This window comes from Lithobates pipiens, unplaced genomic scaffold, assembly GCF_037356315.1.
Source record: "Lithobates pipiens isolate NorthernLeopardFrog02 unplaced genomic scaffold, aLitPip1_a1.2 Scaffold_18, whole genome shotgun sequence".
In the NCBI taxonomy this organism is placed as follows: domain Eukaryota; kingdom Metazoa; phylum Chordata; class Amphibia; order Anura; family Ranidae; genus Lithobates; species Lithobates pipiens.
Genome location: NW_027507758.1, coordinates 632,024,176 through 632,041,335, shown reverse-complemented (window position 1 = coordinate 632,041,335; position 17,160 = coordinate 632,024,176). Strand labels below are relative to the sequence as shown.

Genomic DNA, 17,160 nt, shown 5'->3' with positions numbered 1-17,160 from the left:
TTTTAGCTGGATGAGTGGGTGGCAGAAGGTGCTCGCCCAGATAGGGGTAACGGTACTAATAATCCTGGTTCTTTTACCCCCCGATTGTATGCTGTATTCTACCTTTCGTAAAGAAGTTAATGAGCAAGGCTGTAGACAACAGCCCACCTACATCTTTCCACCAAGAAGAAGAGGACCCTCTTATGATGGAGGATGACAAACCCTTCCCTCCTCTACAGTCACTCCCTGTCCATAATCTCACAATCCTCTAGGGTTATAGGGGTAGATAGCACCTGATTGCCCTTCTCCAGCTGTATCGAGGGGGGTAGTGAACTAGTTGCTGCCTAACTCTATATACAGCTTAAAAAGAGTTGCTGAGGAGAATGGGCCAGGTGAGTAGGACCTTTAGATGAGGGACAGAAGAAAATAGCCATTTTAGGGGGGACTGTTAAGGAATCCAATGTACATAATGATAATCAGAAAATGTCTATTTGCTTATGTGTATACATGTTCCCATGCTCCTTACTTATTATGTACCATACAGATTGACCCTGTTCTGTGGTAAGATGGCGTCTATACCCTACATCCCCCGCGTTAGAAGAATGCATTCGAGATAAGGAAACCAGCTTCAACCAAACTTCAAGCATCAAGTTTCTTCATTTCTCTTGTATTGTAACCAATAAGATGTACCAATTAGACTGACATAGTAATGACGTATCTTTCTGTATAAAATATCAACACCGCCCACCAATAAAGCAGAATTTAGAAGTAGCCGAGCTGAACATATCTCAGAGAGTGTTTACTTCTAATGTGCATGCACATTTATACTTTTTTAATTAGAAATAGCAGCAGATAACCAAGAACTAATTTGTAGTTCTTATCCATTTCAGCACTAACCCCCGAAGGAGCTGCTGGTTATTTTTGGGCTTACCAGTTCCTTCTGTTCTCCTTGTTGTACGTCTAAAGCCCCGTACACACGAGAGGACTTATGTCCGACCAGGGGCGGATCCAGAGTCTAATCTCGGGAGGGGCACTGCTATAAAATATGTTTTTTGGGGGGCAATTTATATGGGAAATGGCTGGTATTGGCGCTTCAATCATTACGGCACCATGGTTGTTATGGTGTCAGGATGATTGAAGCGCATTATTTCTATTAATACATTGTAATATAAAATTAAATGGTTCAACTCACCATATTGCAGAATCAGTGGGAGCCCTGAGGATGTCACTTGCCATGTCGCCTGCCACCAAATGTGGATTGTCACTTGTCACCAAATGCGGATTGTTACTTGCCACGTCACCTGCCACACATTGCGGATTGTCACTTGCCACGTAGCCTGCCACACATTGCGGATTGTGACTTGCCACGTCACCTGCCACACATTGCGGATTGTCACTTGCCACGTCGCCTGCCACCAGATGCGGATTGCCACGTAGCCTGCCACACATTGCGGATTGCCACTTGCCACGTCACCTGCCACACATTGCGGATTGCCACTTGCCAGGTAGTCTGCCATACATTGTGGATTGCCACTTGCCACGTAGTCTGCCACACATTGCGGATTGTCACTTGCCACGTCACCTGCCACACATTGCGGATTGTCACTTGCCACGTCACCTGCCACACATTGCGGATTGTCACTTGCCACGTCACCTGCCACACATTGCGGATTGCCACTTGCCACGTAGTCTGCCACACATTGTGGATTGCCACTTGCCACGTAGTCTGCCACACATTGCGGATTGCCACTTGCCACGTAGCCTGCCACACATTGCGGATTGCCACTTGCCACGTAGCCTGCCACACATTGCGGATTGTCACCTACTGGTGGTCTTTTGTTGGGTCCCAGAGTGAAGATAGGCAGCAGAGAGATGATGCAATCTCTCTGCTGCACACAGCTTCCTACACAGTGAGGGTGGAACTGGAGGGATGCAGGGCAGTGAGAGATGATGTCATCTCCCTGCTCCCCTGCCTGCTGGCTTCCTGATTGGCCAGCAGCCCTCCTAAGCCGCCCAGCTGCCCCCCCTCACTCGTCCACTAAGCGCGGGTACCCGCGGAACCGGCCGCGCGGGTACCCGCGGAACCGACCGCGATTGGACCCGCGGAACCGGCCGCGGGTACCCGCGGAACCGCCCGCGATTGGACCCGCGGAACCGGCCGCGATTGGACCCGCGGAACCGGCCCGCGGGTACCCGAGGAACCGGCCGCGATTGGACCCGCGGAACCGGCCAAGCTGGCGGTATTCTCGGAGGGGGCAATTGACCCGTTGCCCCCCCCCTGGATCCGCCCCTGTGTCCGACAGACTTCCGAAGGAGTTCCGTCGGAGTTCTGCTGGAATTCCGACGGAGTTCTGACAGACTTTTCGGCTGAGCGGACTTGGCCACACACAATCACACTAAACTCCGACGGATTCGAACGTGATGACGTACGACTGGATTCGAATAAGGAAGTTCATAGCCAGTAGCCAATAGCTGCCCTAGCGTCGGTTTTAGTCCGTCGGAATAGCATACACACGAGCAAATTTTTCGAAGGGACAGGGTCCGGCGGAGTTCCTTCGGAAAAATTTGAAGCATGTTCTATATTCTAAAGTCCTTCGGACTTTGGCGAGTCAAAAGTCCGTTGCAGCCCACACACGATCGAATAGTCTGACGGACTCAGTCCATCGGACTTTGGATGTTGAAAAGTCCGCTCGTGTGTATGGGGCTTAAGGGTTGTCCTGTGGTAGATGGCCCAGTAACTTGAGACTGACAATAGGTCCACTTGAATGGATTTTATTTGCAAAACTCAGACAATTGAACAGCCTTTCAACTTGGGATCAGAGGGTTGGAAAGGAAAGTTCAGGTACTCTTATGCCGCGTACACACGGGCGGACTGTATGGCCTACTTAGTCTGTCGAAACACATTTCAGCGGACAGTCCGCTCGTGTGTGGGCTTCAGCGGACTTTTTCAGCGTGCAGTCTGGCGTACTAAGTATTTCGGATTTTTCGAAATTCTGTCCGTCATACTTTGGTTTCAGCGGACAATCCGCTCGTCAGTAGGCTAGTTCGACGGACTAAGAATGGCGCATGCTCAGAAAGGATTTACACGGCGGAAGGGTGCATTGCTGTGTATTGGACTTCCTATTTCTAGTCCCGTCGTACGTGCTGTACACGTCATCGCGCAAGCTTTCGACTGACTTTTTGTGCATCCGTGTGTGGTCAAGTCCGTTCATTCGAAAGTATGACGGACTGTCCATCGGATTGTATGACGGACTAAGTAGGCCATACAGTCCGCCCGTGTGTACGCAGCTATAGTGTCAAAGTAAAAAAAACGTTGAAGAACTTGCATACTTTGACTGCATCCAGAGAATAGCCATTTGCAACGGGATGATCACTCAGGTTGGACAGTCCTTCTCTCACAAGGCCTAGCAGCCAACATGGTACTTACTCATGAACAAGTCTCTGCCACTGACGTTGTTGTAGAAACGTACAAAATAATGTCTCTGCCACAGACGTTGTTGTATAACCCGTAGGAAAACTAAGCTTGAGAACACTTGTCGGATACCTGGATCTCTCAGCCTGCTTGGCAATATCCACAAGACCGGATTCTCTCGGTTACTTCAGCCCTTCCAGGCTCTTGCTAAGAAAACCAACCCATACGTGGTGTTCTTCTGAAGAGTACTACCCTGGAATGCTTGAAGTAGACTGGGTCTCTCCCGAACTGGAGACGGCACCCAACCACCTCAGAATCCTTCCTTTAGTTTCCTTGCCTCGGGCTAGCCAGCCCTCAGACATTGTAAAGTCTGGTGGATCCGCTCCCAAGGCCATAGACTTCCTGGGGGTTGGTCAGGAGGACCAGGACCACGGGGCGGGCTCCGAGAGAGAGTAACTTAAGCACCTGACCAGACCATAGTTCCATGCCTGCCAGAGGAGACAGTGCCCCCTGTGGCCAGGCTGAACATCTCACAGTCCAGTCAGACTGATCCCAAGGCCCAATTTAGATAATTGTACCCAAACCAAACTGCAGTTTAGGCAACCTTAACGCCAGAAAAAACGCATAGCGTGTGCTCTTCAAGAGCCGCCGCTACAAATAGGTTAAATTCTTATACAGTTATAATTAAGATAATATGTTTTTCATAATACTAATTCAATTCTTAAACACTTCTACTTATAATCACACTTTCATATATATTTTCTTTATAACACAGTTCTTAGATCATTAGATACTAAAATTATAATTATCTTTTGTGACTTACAAATATCATAGATAATCTAAATGATTTATCAAAGATATGGGTGACTCTAGTATATATTCCTTGATTCTTCTAACATCCATTGCAACATAACATATTCTATGTCCTTATCATATGTAGATACATGTATTTGTCATTTCACTTTGGTTTGTCATCCTGACGTATAATTAACTGGAGTCTCCTGCCATTGTTTTGGGGAACAAGCCTAAGTTGCAGTTTGACAAGGAAAGCAATATCATACATGATTCAAATGACTTATAATCACCATATAAGTATTTTGAAATATTTCTGACTTGCATATCCATTCACATCTCTCTAACACCATGTGCTGAGATAGACTTTGAGCAGTCCAATAAATGTTTAGATGGCTTAGCTGTGTCCGCAAGTTCCTAAAATTTCACACAATGAGTTGTTAGCCTAGGTGTTAGCTATTTAAACAGTTCATTACTCTAACACGATATTTTAGGCCATGGGAGGGTAATTTCGATGTGATAGAAGTCCAACAACCTTTTGTCTTCATGGCTGTATGTGTCGCTTGACCACTAAAACCAGTTAAATATCTCCTTGTTTTGGAATGAGATACACTATTGATCCATCGAGTTTCTGTCTCCATGCAGGCTTGTAAAAGTTTTCAATAGTTCATGTAGCAACAACTTGGAAAACGTGAGATCATGTATTTTGCTTTAAAGGTCTCCAAGAGGGTAACAGTTCAATGATATAAAAATGATGATTCATCCGTTTTGAGGTCTAAGCAAATCTCATATTTCTGCCAGTAAATATTAAATGTATTTCTTCATGAATTCATAACGGGTTAAATGTGTGTTACCTCAGTGTGTTCTAACTGTGTGGGGATGGGAGTGACTAGGAGTAGAGCCATATAATTTTTCGTACTTAGTAGTACTTAGAACTCAGAGCTCCGCCTCTTCATACACACTCAGAGCTCCGCCCCTTCATACAGACTCAGAGCTCCGCCTCTTCATACACACTCAGAGCTCCGCCTCTTCATACACACTCTGAGCTCCGCCTCCTTATACACACTCAGAGCCCCGCCTCTTCATACACAGTCAGAGCTCCACCTCTTCATACACACTCAGGGCTCCGCCTCTTCATACACACTCAGAGCTCTGCGTCTTTATACACACTCAGAGCTCCGTCTCTTTATACACACTCAGAACTCCACCTTTTTATACACAACCAGAGATCCGCCTCTTCATACACACTCAGAGCTCCGCTTCTTCATACACACTCAGAGCTCCGCCTCTTCACACACACTCAGAGCTCCGCCTCTTCACACAAACTCAGAGTTCCGCCTCTTCACACACACTCAGAGCTCCGCCACTTCACACACACTCAGAGCTCTGCCTCTTCATACACATTCAGAGCTCCTCCTCTTCATACACACTCAAAGCTCCTCCTCTTCATACACACTCAGAGCTCCACCTCTTTATACACACTCAGAGCTCAGCCTTTTCATACACAACCGGAGGCCTGGCTCTTCATACACACTCAGAGCTCCGCCTCTTCATACACACTCAGAGCTCTGCATCTTTATACACACTCAGAGCTCCTCCTCTTCATACACACTCAGAGCTCAGCCTCTTCATACACACTCAGGGCTCCGCCACTTCATACACACTCAGAGCTCCGCCTCTTCATACACACTCAGAGCTCCACCTCTTCATAAATACTCAGAGCTCCGCCTCTTCATACACACTTAGAGCTCCACCTCTTCATACACACTCATAGCTCCGCCTCTTCACACACACTCAGAGCTCCTCCTCTTCATACACACCCAGTGCTCCACCTCTTAATAAACACTCAGAGCTCCTCCGCTTCATACACACTCAGAGCTCTGCCTCTTCATAAACACTCAGAGCTCCGCCTCTTTATACACACTCAGAGCTCCGCCTCTTCATACACACTCAGAGCTCGGCCTCTTCATGCACACTCAGAGCTCCACCTCTTCATACACAATCATAACTCCGCCTCTTCATACACACTCAGAGCTCTGCCTCTTCATACACACTCAGAGCTCCGCCTCTTCATACACACTCAGAGCTCCGCCTCTTCATACACACTCAGAGCTCCCCCTCTTCATACACACTCAGAGCTCCACCTCTTCATACACGCTCAGAGCTCCGCCTCTTCATACACGCTCAGAGTTCCACCTCTTCATACAAACTCAGGGAGGAGAGAAAGGGGAAGGATATACAGTACATACACACAGCACAAGGCCGTGTTTACACTACGAGAGGTTTATAGTGCTGCAGTTCCTCTGAGCTCCACAAGGTGGTGATCTCACCTCTACCCAGACAGGAAGTCTCTATGAAACACAGACAGGAAGTGATGTCAGATACAGAGAAGACACCCCATTTGGAGGGACGTAGAGTGAAGACAATGCAGGATCTGGCGGCAGAGGAGGTAATATTTAGATTAACCCCTTCAGGGGGATCAGTGAATAGGATGAATATATCTTCCTTCCAAATCTGGCCATACATGGTTCAGTTTTATCATTCAATCAGTGGGCTGAGTAGAGTTGCCACCTCATCCCTTTAAAACCAAGCACATATGAATTACATGGGTTCTGTGGCTGTTTAAGGTAGTAATGGAACTCATTTGGTGCCTTATCTGCAATAAATTATCCTCAGAACCCGTTAGATTCATATGTGTTCAGGTTTAAAGAGATGAGGTGGCAACCCTAAAGCCCCATACACACTATCAGATTTTCTGCTGATTTTTTCCTTAAGATTTACCAAAACACTATAATAGAAGGTCAAACCTTATGAGTTTCAATTTGTAAGCAATCAGGCAGGCCCTTGCACTACATGGTTTTGGTAAATCTGAAGAAAAAATCCGCAGAAAATCTGAAAGTGTGTATGGGGCTTAAGGCTGAGTGAAAAAGCTGAACCAATTCCTCCATCCATCCACACATTGGAGGGGGATGGGGGAATCCTCCCCGCTGCACTATTGTATTCTGACAATGAGGGGTGCTCCTCCGCTCTCAGAATACACAGATCACTGATGAAGCTATTGGCTGCAGCCTCTGATGGAGTGACTTTTATCCGGCAGTGACCACACATGGATGGAAATGTGACCGATCCCTGCTGAACCAGCTGAATTTCCATGTCTCTATGGTCACCATAAGTGACTTCCTCCCCTCCCCCTCATCTCCTTCATTATGTAAGTCATACTGAGATCATCTCCCATTGGCTGAGCAATATTCTCATTGGTCTCTGAGCTCCTTCTTGCTATTCCTCGTCCTGCCTGTTGTTTCCTTGGATTGATTTTCTGTGTAGTGACCCCGGCTTCATCTCTTGGATGCGCTCGTCTGTTGCTTGTCCTGACCTTTATCCTGATTCCTGGATCTCCTCCTCATCTCTCCTCCATATCCTTATATGTCACATACACACGAGCAGATTTTCTGTCAGAAAAATCTTGGATGGTTTTTCCGATGGAATTCCGCTCAAGCTTGGCTTGCATACACACGGTCACACAAAAGTTTGCTGAACTTTCGACCGCCAGGAACGCAGTGATGTACATCACTACGACGAGCCGAGAAAATGAAGTTCAATACTTCCGAGCATGCATCGTATTGTTTCCGAGCATGCGTAGAAATTTTGTGCGTCAGAATTAATATAGATGATCAGAATTTCCGACGAAAACTTTTTCCGACCGAAAAATTGAAACCCTGCTCTCAAAATTTTGCCAGCAAAAGTCAAGATATAGCTTACACACGGTCGCATTTTCCGACCAAAAGTTCTCATCAGTCTTTTGCTGGCCGAATTTCCAATCGGGTGTATGTGGCATTACACAGCTTTTCTCCACACCTACAGTGATCCTGGAAGGTGGAAACTTGGCACCAGCACTCCGCAAAATCCATCCCCACCATTAGGAGCTCTGGAGAAAATTGTCTGCTATTTACACTCCGTTCCTCCGCACGTCACCTGATCACATGAGAGCTTACTTTCACACATTCCTGACAGATTTCTGTATGGTAAAGGTCAAACTTCACTCTTCAGTTTAGGAGAGGAAGGATGCACCCAGGAACAATGATTTGGTTTGCACAGGAGCCTCATATAGAGAACCCCTCATATCTCCCCATCCAAATGTCCCTCCATCCAGAGTCTATATGTCCTATGACATCACACCGACCTCACAGCTCCTCCTCCCAATGTCCCTCCATCTGGATTTTCTTCTGATGCTCTTAGGATGTGGGGGGATCCTTGGCATCCCCACTAGCAAAGTGAGACTGTTGGTTCTGTGTTGTATGTAATGATGGCAGAATGCCTGCAAAAATCTTTTAACCTGCGGAGTCCTGTGTGGGTAAGTAATACCTCAGTCTGAAATGGGACTTTATTATAATGCAAACCTGAATGGAGAGGTGAGGAGGGTTCTGGGAATATCATTAGATTTTTCTATTTGTGTTTAGATCAAGAGTTTTCCTCCTGTGAAGTCTGGAGATCATATGACCATCACATTGCCTCCACCTCCCTCCCTGATAGAATAGAGAAATACAAAGAAGATTCTAGAAGTCACCAGAGAGGTGATGGAGGAGAGGTGAGGAGGATTCCGGGAATTCTGGGACATTATCCAGTAACAGACAAGGGATGTGTCTGGATGGTGACTGTATCATTGTGTGTGTCAGGTTCCTATAAGGTGTCAGGATGTCACTGTCTATTTCTCCATGGAGGAGTGGGAGTATTTAGAAGGACACAAGGATCTCTACAAGGACGTCATGATGGACAATCAGCCGCCCCTCACATCACCGGGTAAGAGGAGACTTTATTGTAAAGGAGAGAGCAGTACGGAGGCTCCACCTAGATCCCCCATCATCTGATAAACACATAGAAACAATGTATTCAGTCAGTGTGTGTGTTTCCTACAGATGGATCCAGTAATGGGAACCCACCAGAGAGATGTCCCCGTCCTCTGTATTCCCGGGATTCTACACAGGAAGGTCACACCATCCCCCACCATCATCAGGTAGATGAGGAACAATCACTGATAGTATCATTAGGATCTGTACATTATCTGCATTGTTACCATTGATGTCATTTTTATTATATATTCAGAGTGGAAACCTGAGAGATTCTAAAGTTGAGGTTAAAGAAGAGATAAAAAAGGAGGATGATGAGGATGGGGTGATGGAGGAGTTTCTAAAAGAACACAAAGATCTGTACCAGGACACCATGGTGGAGTCATCCAGCTACAGAAACCCACCAGAGAGATGTCCCCGTCCTCTGTATTCCCGGGATTCCCCACAGGAAGGTCACACCATCCCCCACCATCATCAGGTAGATGATTGACAATTATTGGTAGTTCTGATTTATACACAGCATGATTGTTACAATGAATGTTTTATTATATATCCAGAGTGGAAACATCAGGGATGATAATATTGAAGTTAAAGAAGAGTATAAAGAGGAGGAAGAGGAGTATGGAGTGATGGAGGAGTTTTCAGAAGGACACAAGGATATGATGGAGCCACCAAATACCAGGAACCCACCAGAGAGATGTCCCCGTCCTCTGTATTCCCGGGATTCCACACAGGAAGGTCACACCATCCCCCACTGTTACAAGGTTGGTGGGATGGAGCATCTAGAACATGGACTCCTAGAGATGATATATAGATTTTTTATGTGATGTCACAATAATAAAGCTTATATTTTATAGATGATATTCACTTTCATTTTCTTGGTTTAGAGTGGAGATTCAATCGATATAGAATTTGAAGTCAAAGCAGAAGAAGAAGAGAGGTATGTGAGGGATGATCAGCAGTCTATGGAGGAGGATGGAATAACGGGGACATTTGTAGAGGAGGACACTCCTACAGAGATCAGCACAGGTGGGTCATTAACACTAAATCCATTCCTCCACCCATACTGATCACTGATTGGTCCAGAGAAGGGCAAGGGCTGGGTGATAATCTTCCTTCTTTGTGCTGTAGACACAATTTATGTCTCTAGACTGGACTTATGGAAATTCTGAGGATCAGCTGGCAGCAAAATGTTGATTTTCACCATAGGTGTTGCTCTACCTAGGCACCTTGGGCATGTGCTTTAGGTCTTCTGTCTCATGCCCAGGTCTAGCATGATCTCTAATAGAGCAATTCTCCCAGGATTACTTGCTCTATTGTTTGCTGGCTGTACCAGGTGGAGGGATATGTCTGTATAGTGTCAGACCTAAGTCACTGAGTGCAGTCTCAGGAGATGGGAGGCAGTGGTGTGGGACCTCTGCAACTTGTCTCATGTAATCATTTCATCTTCCACTGATTACTGAATACCAATATTATGAGTCCTGACCCTTACACTGTATAATTGATATTGCACTTTACATACCCCTGACCCCTGCACTATATACTCTATGTTGTACATTACATCATTCTGAAACTATATAGTCCTGTCTGCTGTATCTTATACAATATGTTGTACATTACATAGTCCTGACTTCTGCTCCCCACCCTCTACCCACTGCTATATATACACATAATATGTATTCTCCTTTGTTACACCCATTTTCTACCATCTGGATATGTTATACAGTATCTTATTATTTGATTGCACAGACTTTTACATGGTGATAATAATGTGATAACATCCTCAAACTTTGGAGCCTTCAACAGAAAGTGATAATGAGGGAGGAGTCAATAACCCAATGATGGGGGTCTTCAGGATCAGTCCAGTCTTCATCTTGGTTGTTCTCTCCCCATCCTCACTCTCTGACTAAGGTCCATGAATAAAGAAATGATCTGGTAGGAGATCAGAGGACCCATTTACTAGTTACCTTGAGGGGGGAATTGTAAGATCCTCAGAGACAAAGCTGCCTGATGTGGGCGGAGTCCTGGTTTAGGGGAACCAATCAGCTCATGTCTAGTAATAATCTTTGTATTTCTATTTTAGTAGATGGACGGGAGATGAGGAAAACCTCAGAGGATTGTCTCACTTTGTCTCCAGACTGTAAAGTAGAAGATGAGGACATCACACAGTATAGTCCAGGAGAAAACCCGACTACCTCAAATGTCCATCCAGCACCACACAGTGTAGATGGACCATCGTATTCCTCTTATCCTGAGGAACCTCAGACTGTGAGGGACGGTGCCCTCCTTCCAAAAAATAAGAGGTTTTCCTGTACTGAGTGTGGGAAGTGTTTCCGTTTTAAGTCCAAGCTTAATGAGCATAAAAGATCTCACACAGGAGAGAAGCCGTATTTCTGTCCTGAGTGCGGGAAGTGTTTCAGTTCTAAATTCAATCTTAATGTTCATATAAAATCTCACATAGGGGAGAAGCCGTATTCCTGTCCTGAGTGCCAGAAATGTTTTGTACAAAAATCAGACGTTGTCATACATCAGAGATCTCACACGGGGGAGAAGCCATATTCTTGTCCTGAGTGTGGAAAATGTTTTATAGGAAAATCAGACCTTGTAAAACATCAGAGGTGTCACACGGGGGAAAAACCGTATTCCTGTCCTGAGTGTGGGAAATGTTTTTCATTGAAGTCCAATCTTTACATACATCAGAGATCTCACACGGGGCAGAAGCCATATTCCTGTCTTGAATGTGGGAAATGTTTTTCGCAGAATTCCCATCTTTACACACATCAAAAATCTCACACGGGGGAGAAGCCGTATTCCTGTCCCGAGTGCGGGAAACGTTTTTCTGTGAAGTCCAGTCTTTGCAGACATCAGAGATCTCACACGGGGGAGAAGCCGTATTCCTGTCCTGAGTGCGGGAAATGTTACTCACAGAAGTATGATCTTTCTAGACATCAGAGATCTCACACGGGGAGAAGCCATTTTCCTGTCCTGAGTGAGGGAACTGTTATTCTCTGAAGTTCTGTCTTCCTGTACATCAGGGATCCCACACAACCCTTGAGGTGTATTAGTGCCTTGAGTGCGGGAAATGTCTTCTATATGAATGTTGCTGGACATCACAGCTCTCATGTGGGGAAGAAGCACACCCTGATATACACCTCAGATATACTCCATGGCTGATCTTCATCATGTAAGAAACTGTTCCAGGCGTGTTGAAATAAAAAAAATTAAAAACTACTTGTCCAAGGGATTAAATCAGGGTGACAATCTTCTTGCCCCTTATGACAATCTAGTTGTCTTGATTAAAATAAAAAATAATTTTAACCAAAACCGTATATAAATCTGAGGGGCTTTTAGGAATGTCTGGGGCTTTTATAAGTTGGGTGCTCAGTACAAGCGCATGCTGAACAGACAAATCACGCTCCGGTGTCCGCTCTGTTAAAGGTAAAGTGCACATTTTATGCAGGAAAAAAACTTTAATTTGCTATTTTTTTTTTTAGGATCCTGGAAAGCAGTGATGTGCTGATGGCTGGTGCTATGCAGGACTCCTGCAAACTGTTTGTATAATCTAAACAAGGCCAAGGATAAATCCATGGGGCCAACCACTGGTTGCATCTGAGCCACCTGGAAGGGTGCTCCTGGTGAGGATGGGTGCTGCATTGGGTCTGGCCAGAGGGTTGGGTCCCTGGCCTAGATTGGTGTAGCTCTAGCTCTGGTCAGTTTTTCGGGAGAGAACACCGGCTCCTCCTTAACAGGGGGGTTGTGATTAGTATCTCCTGAATGTAATTAGGTAGGAGTGATGGGAGCGACGGTTGAGCCTTCTGGTCAAGGGCTCTCCCTAAGCTCTTAGAACTTCAGGCCTTCCTGCCTGGGGTGGGGGCTGCACTGGCCTGGGCTGTTGGTCAGGGTTGGGACGAAAATCCTGTGGTGAATGTGCCGCTGTTGGTCAGGGTTGGGACGAAAAGCCTGTGGTGAATGTGCCCCTGAAGTGGCAGTTCAGGGGTGCAATACAATCACTGTGAGTGAGGGTCACTTTGATTTATGGCACCATGGTCACTTCAACATACATACGTTTTTCACACCTGCCTCTAGGGCCGAGCCTTTTGGCTAGGACCAGGGGAAATTTTTATTCCTTTAATAGTTGAGATATTTTGGCTGATTTCTCTGCCTTCAATCTAGCTCCATGTTTAATGAACAATCCACGCAGCACACCTTTTAATGTTTCCCATTTTTACATAGTTACATAGTTAGTAAGGTTGAATAAAGACACCAGTCCATCCAGTTCAACCTGAGTGAGTGTCTACAATTGTCCCTATCCCTGTACATTGCACACTCACATTGGTCCCTACCCTCAAGGTGCCCACAATCCAAGGTCCCCATTCATATACTAGGGCCGATTTTGGACAGAAGTCAATTAACCTCCCTGCATGTCTTTGGAGTGTGAGAGGAAACTGGAGTACCTGGAGGAAACACACGCAGGCACAGGGAGAACATGCAAACTCCAGGCAGGTAGTGTTGTGGTTGGGATTCAAACCAGCAACCCTTTTTACTGCTAGGCGAGAGTGCTAACCACTACACCACTGTGCCGCCCTGTATGGGAATTGACGTATTATCCATTTCATGAATCTGAAAAATTTCCTTTATCGCATCTCGCACATCCATTTCACACATCTTATCCCTAAGCAGGTTATCATTTAACCTCCATGATCCTTGCGGGTTTCCTATTTTCAGTCACCGCCAATTCCATAGTTTTTGGCGCGTGATCTGCCCACAGGAAACTCCCGATTTCAGAGGAGGGAGTCATCAACAATCCCATTTGACTAAAGAAATAATCCAATCTACGGTATGTGTTATGTATAGTCGAATAATATGAATACTTTTTCTCTGTCTGATGTTGAACCCTCTATAAATCCACCAATTGTTTTTTTTTTTTTTTTTTTCAAGTATCTGTTTAAACCAGGGGTCTGAAACTGGCGGCCCTCCAGCTGTTGCAAAACTACAAGTCCCATGAGGCATTGCAAGGCTGACAGTTACAAGCATGACTCCCAGAGGCATGATGGGACTTGTAGTTTTGCAACAGCTGGAGGGCCGTCAGTTTGAGACCCCTGGTTTAAACTCTTTCAGTTGGCCCTTATTTTTATATTAACGATTTGAAGTTGTATCTCATTTAGAATCCATTACAAAATGTATGTCTCCTCCAATAATTACCATTCCTTCTGCTTTTTCCATTGCCTTCGTAAAAACCTGTATTCCAATCTTAAACTGATCATAATTTGGCAAATAAAAATTAACAACTGTAAAGATCTTTCCATACACTGAAATTTTTAAGATTAAAGACCATCCATCTCTACCCTTCCATATTTGTAAAATTTGATGAGGTAAGGTTTTCTGGATTGCAATGGAAACTCCTTGAGATTTGTAATATGGAAATGAATCCCGGATCAATGTTGCTGTCTGAATGCTGTCTATTTATATATATCGGGAATATGGTCTGACCGAAAATGTGTTTCCTGTACTGTCAAATCTTGGGTGAGAACCTCCTTCCCTCAGCTAGGACATTGAAAATAGGTCGTGGATCGGTACTCCAGCATGACAATGACCCAAAACAAACGGCCAAGGCAACAAAGGAGTGGCTCAAGAAGAAGCACATTAAGTTCCTGGAGTGGCCCAGCCAGTCTCCAGACATTAATCCCATAGAAAATATGTAGAGGGAGCTGGAGGTTTGAGTTACCAAACATCAGCCTGGAAACCTTAATGACTTGGAGAGGATCTGCAAAGAGGAGTGGGACAAAATCCCTCCTGAGATGTGTGCAAACCTGGTGACCAACTACAAGAAACGTCTGACCTCTGTGATTGCCAACAAGGGTTTTGCCACCAAGTACTAAGTCATGTTTTGCGAAGGGGTCAAATACTTATTTCATCCTCCATTGAGAGTGACATATGTGGCGAAACGAGTATGAGGAGGTAAAGAGCTGACGTCACCACGCCATCTCGTGAGAAGGACGGGCGTTGGAATGTGTTACGCTATGGTCTGTGTTCTTTTTTGGGCTGATTGTCAAATCACCTCCCACGGATCTATGGTATCCATAGAGGGTTACATCAAGGAGAAGGGATCTCATCGCTCCAGGAGTACACATGCAGGCTGTAAACTGTCTCTTTGCCTGGGAAGCCACAGGTGCTGGCTATTACTACTAGCAACAGACGAAAAACAAGCTCTGGACTGCCGCACTCTTCAGAAGACCACTTTCTTTTATTGGAAAATCACATCACAGCTCAACAAACACAGCAAACAAGGAAAAATTGCTGACGTTTCGCACTAGCTGTAGTGCTTATTCATAGCAATTTTTCCTTGTTCGCTGTTTGTTGAGCTGTGATGTGATTTTCCAATAAAAGAAAGTGGTCTTCTGAAGAGTGCTGCAGTCCAGAGCTTGTTTTTTTTTTCGTCTGAGGGTTACATCAACTTATATGCTGAATCCTTATCATGGAAAGCAAAGGCCTGGGCTGGGTTAAAGCCCTAATTTTCTTACTATATGGTAAGCGTATTTTCTATGAGGTGGTGGGACATTTATCTGTGATAGCATCAGGGTGTTGCCTTTCTTTGAAATTTTTAAACCACATACAAACATTGGAACTGTTATTCCCTGCAATTGGATATATGGACTGTAATAAGCGCAATTATTCTCCTTCCTATTACGTTTGTGCTAAATCTCACATTTAATCGCTGCTTTTTGGACTGGTCCATCCAAAATCTATTATTGTTTCTTTTTATGTTTTTTTCTTAGCGCAGTTTTTCTCCTTTCTAAATACTTATTCCACTCATTAAAATGCAAATCAATTTATAACGTTTTTGAAATGCGTTTTTCTGGATATTTTTGTTGTTTTTCTGTCTCGCACTGGTAAAATAAACCCACCATTAAAATTATAGACTGATAATTTTTTTGTCGGTGGGTAAACGTACAAAATCAGCAGGGGATCAAATACTTTTTTCCCCTCGCTGTACGCATTTATTTGCAATTATGTGCAGACTAAACCCTTGTTTTAACGCATACTGTTAGGTTGATTCGGTTGTAAGCAGGCTGGTCAGTGAGTAAGCTTGGATTTTTCCTTGGCCTTGTTTGTATCATATGTTGCCTTCCAATGCTGCTTGCTGTAATGGCCAGTTATACTGTAGGTGGGGGCAGCGGACACTTTTTTTGTTTTACTGTTATATTAGTCAGGCAACGCATTCACACCTTTGCAGCCATTGTGCAACGTGCTGGGTGTTCAGTGTGCCCCTGTACCTTTTAAGCCCTTGTACACACGGTCGGAGAATCCGTCGGAATGTGTCCTATCGGACCGTGTCGTCGGATAATCCGACTGTGTGTGATATGCATCGGACTGATTACGTCGGAATATCCGTCGGACCCAATTTTCCAACATGCTGGAAATATTTCCCGACCAACTGGTTCGATCGGACATACTCCGATCATGTGTAGAGAATTTTGATCGGACCAAGTGCCACGCATGCTCAGATCAAATTCCTACATCAAAGCTATTGGCTACTAGCCGGAACATAGTCCCATCGTAACGAAATTACGTCATCACGTTCTGAATGATCGGATTTTTAGACAACTTAGTCCGACCGTGTGTATGCAACAGTTTCGGACAAGATCCAACGGACAAAATCCGACGGATTCGGATGTCGAAATCTCTGACCGTGTGTACAGGGGCTAAGAAGGTACACACTGAAGGATATACAGTGCCTTGAAAAAGTATTCATACCCCTGGAAATTTTCTACATTTATTTTATTTGGGATTTTATGTGCTAGACCAACACAAAGTGGCAAATAATTGTGAAGTGGAAGGAAAATGATAAATGGTCTTTAACATTTTTTACAAATAAATATATGAAAAGTGCGGAGGACATTTATATTCAGCCCCCTTTACTCCGATACCCCTAACTAAAATCTTTTGGAACCAATTGCCTTCAGAAGTCACTTAATTAGTAAATATAGTCTACCTGTGTGTAATTTAATCTCATTATAAATACAGCTGTTCTGTGAAACCCCCAGAGGTTTGTTAGAGAACCTTAGTGAACAAACAGCATCATGAAGGCCAAGGAGCACACAAGTTGTGGAGAAGTTTAAAGCAGGGTTAGGT

The 17,160-nt window shown here is 44.9% G+C and overlaps 2 protein-coding genes across 2 annotated transcripts in view; one reads left to right on the top strand and one right to left on the bottom strand.

Annotated features, from left to right (window-relative positions):
* LOC143986882 (uncharacterized) overlaps positions 1-17,160 on the bottom strand; it is a 137,636-nt gene that overhangs the window by 49,738 nt on the left and 70,738 nt on the right. The gene's annotated exons all lie outside the window — the stretch shown is intronic.
* Positions 10,064-12,258, top strand: LOC143989786 (uncharacterized). The gene has a single exon (XM_077490055.1). The coding sequence runs from the start codon at positions 11,038-11,040 to the stop codon at positions 12,037-12,039; it is 1,002 nt and encodes a 333-aa protein (XP_077346181.1). The 5' UTR covers positions 10,064-11,037; the 3' UTR covers positions 12,040-12,258.

Coding starts and splice junctions, on each gene's coding strand:
- LOC143989786 (XM_077490055.1), top strand. CDS start 11,038: ATGTGGGCGGAGTCCTGGTTTAGGGGAACCAATCAGCTCATGTCTAGT.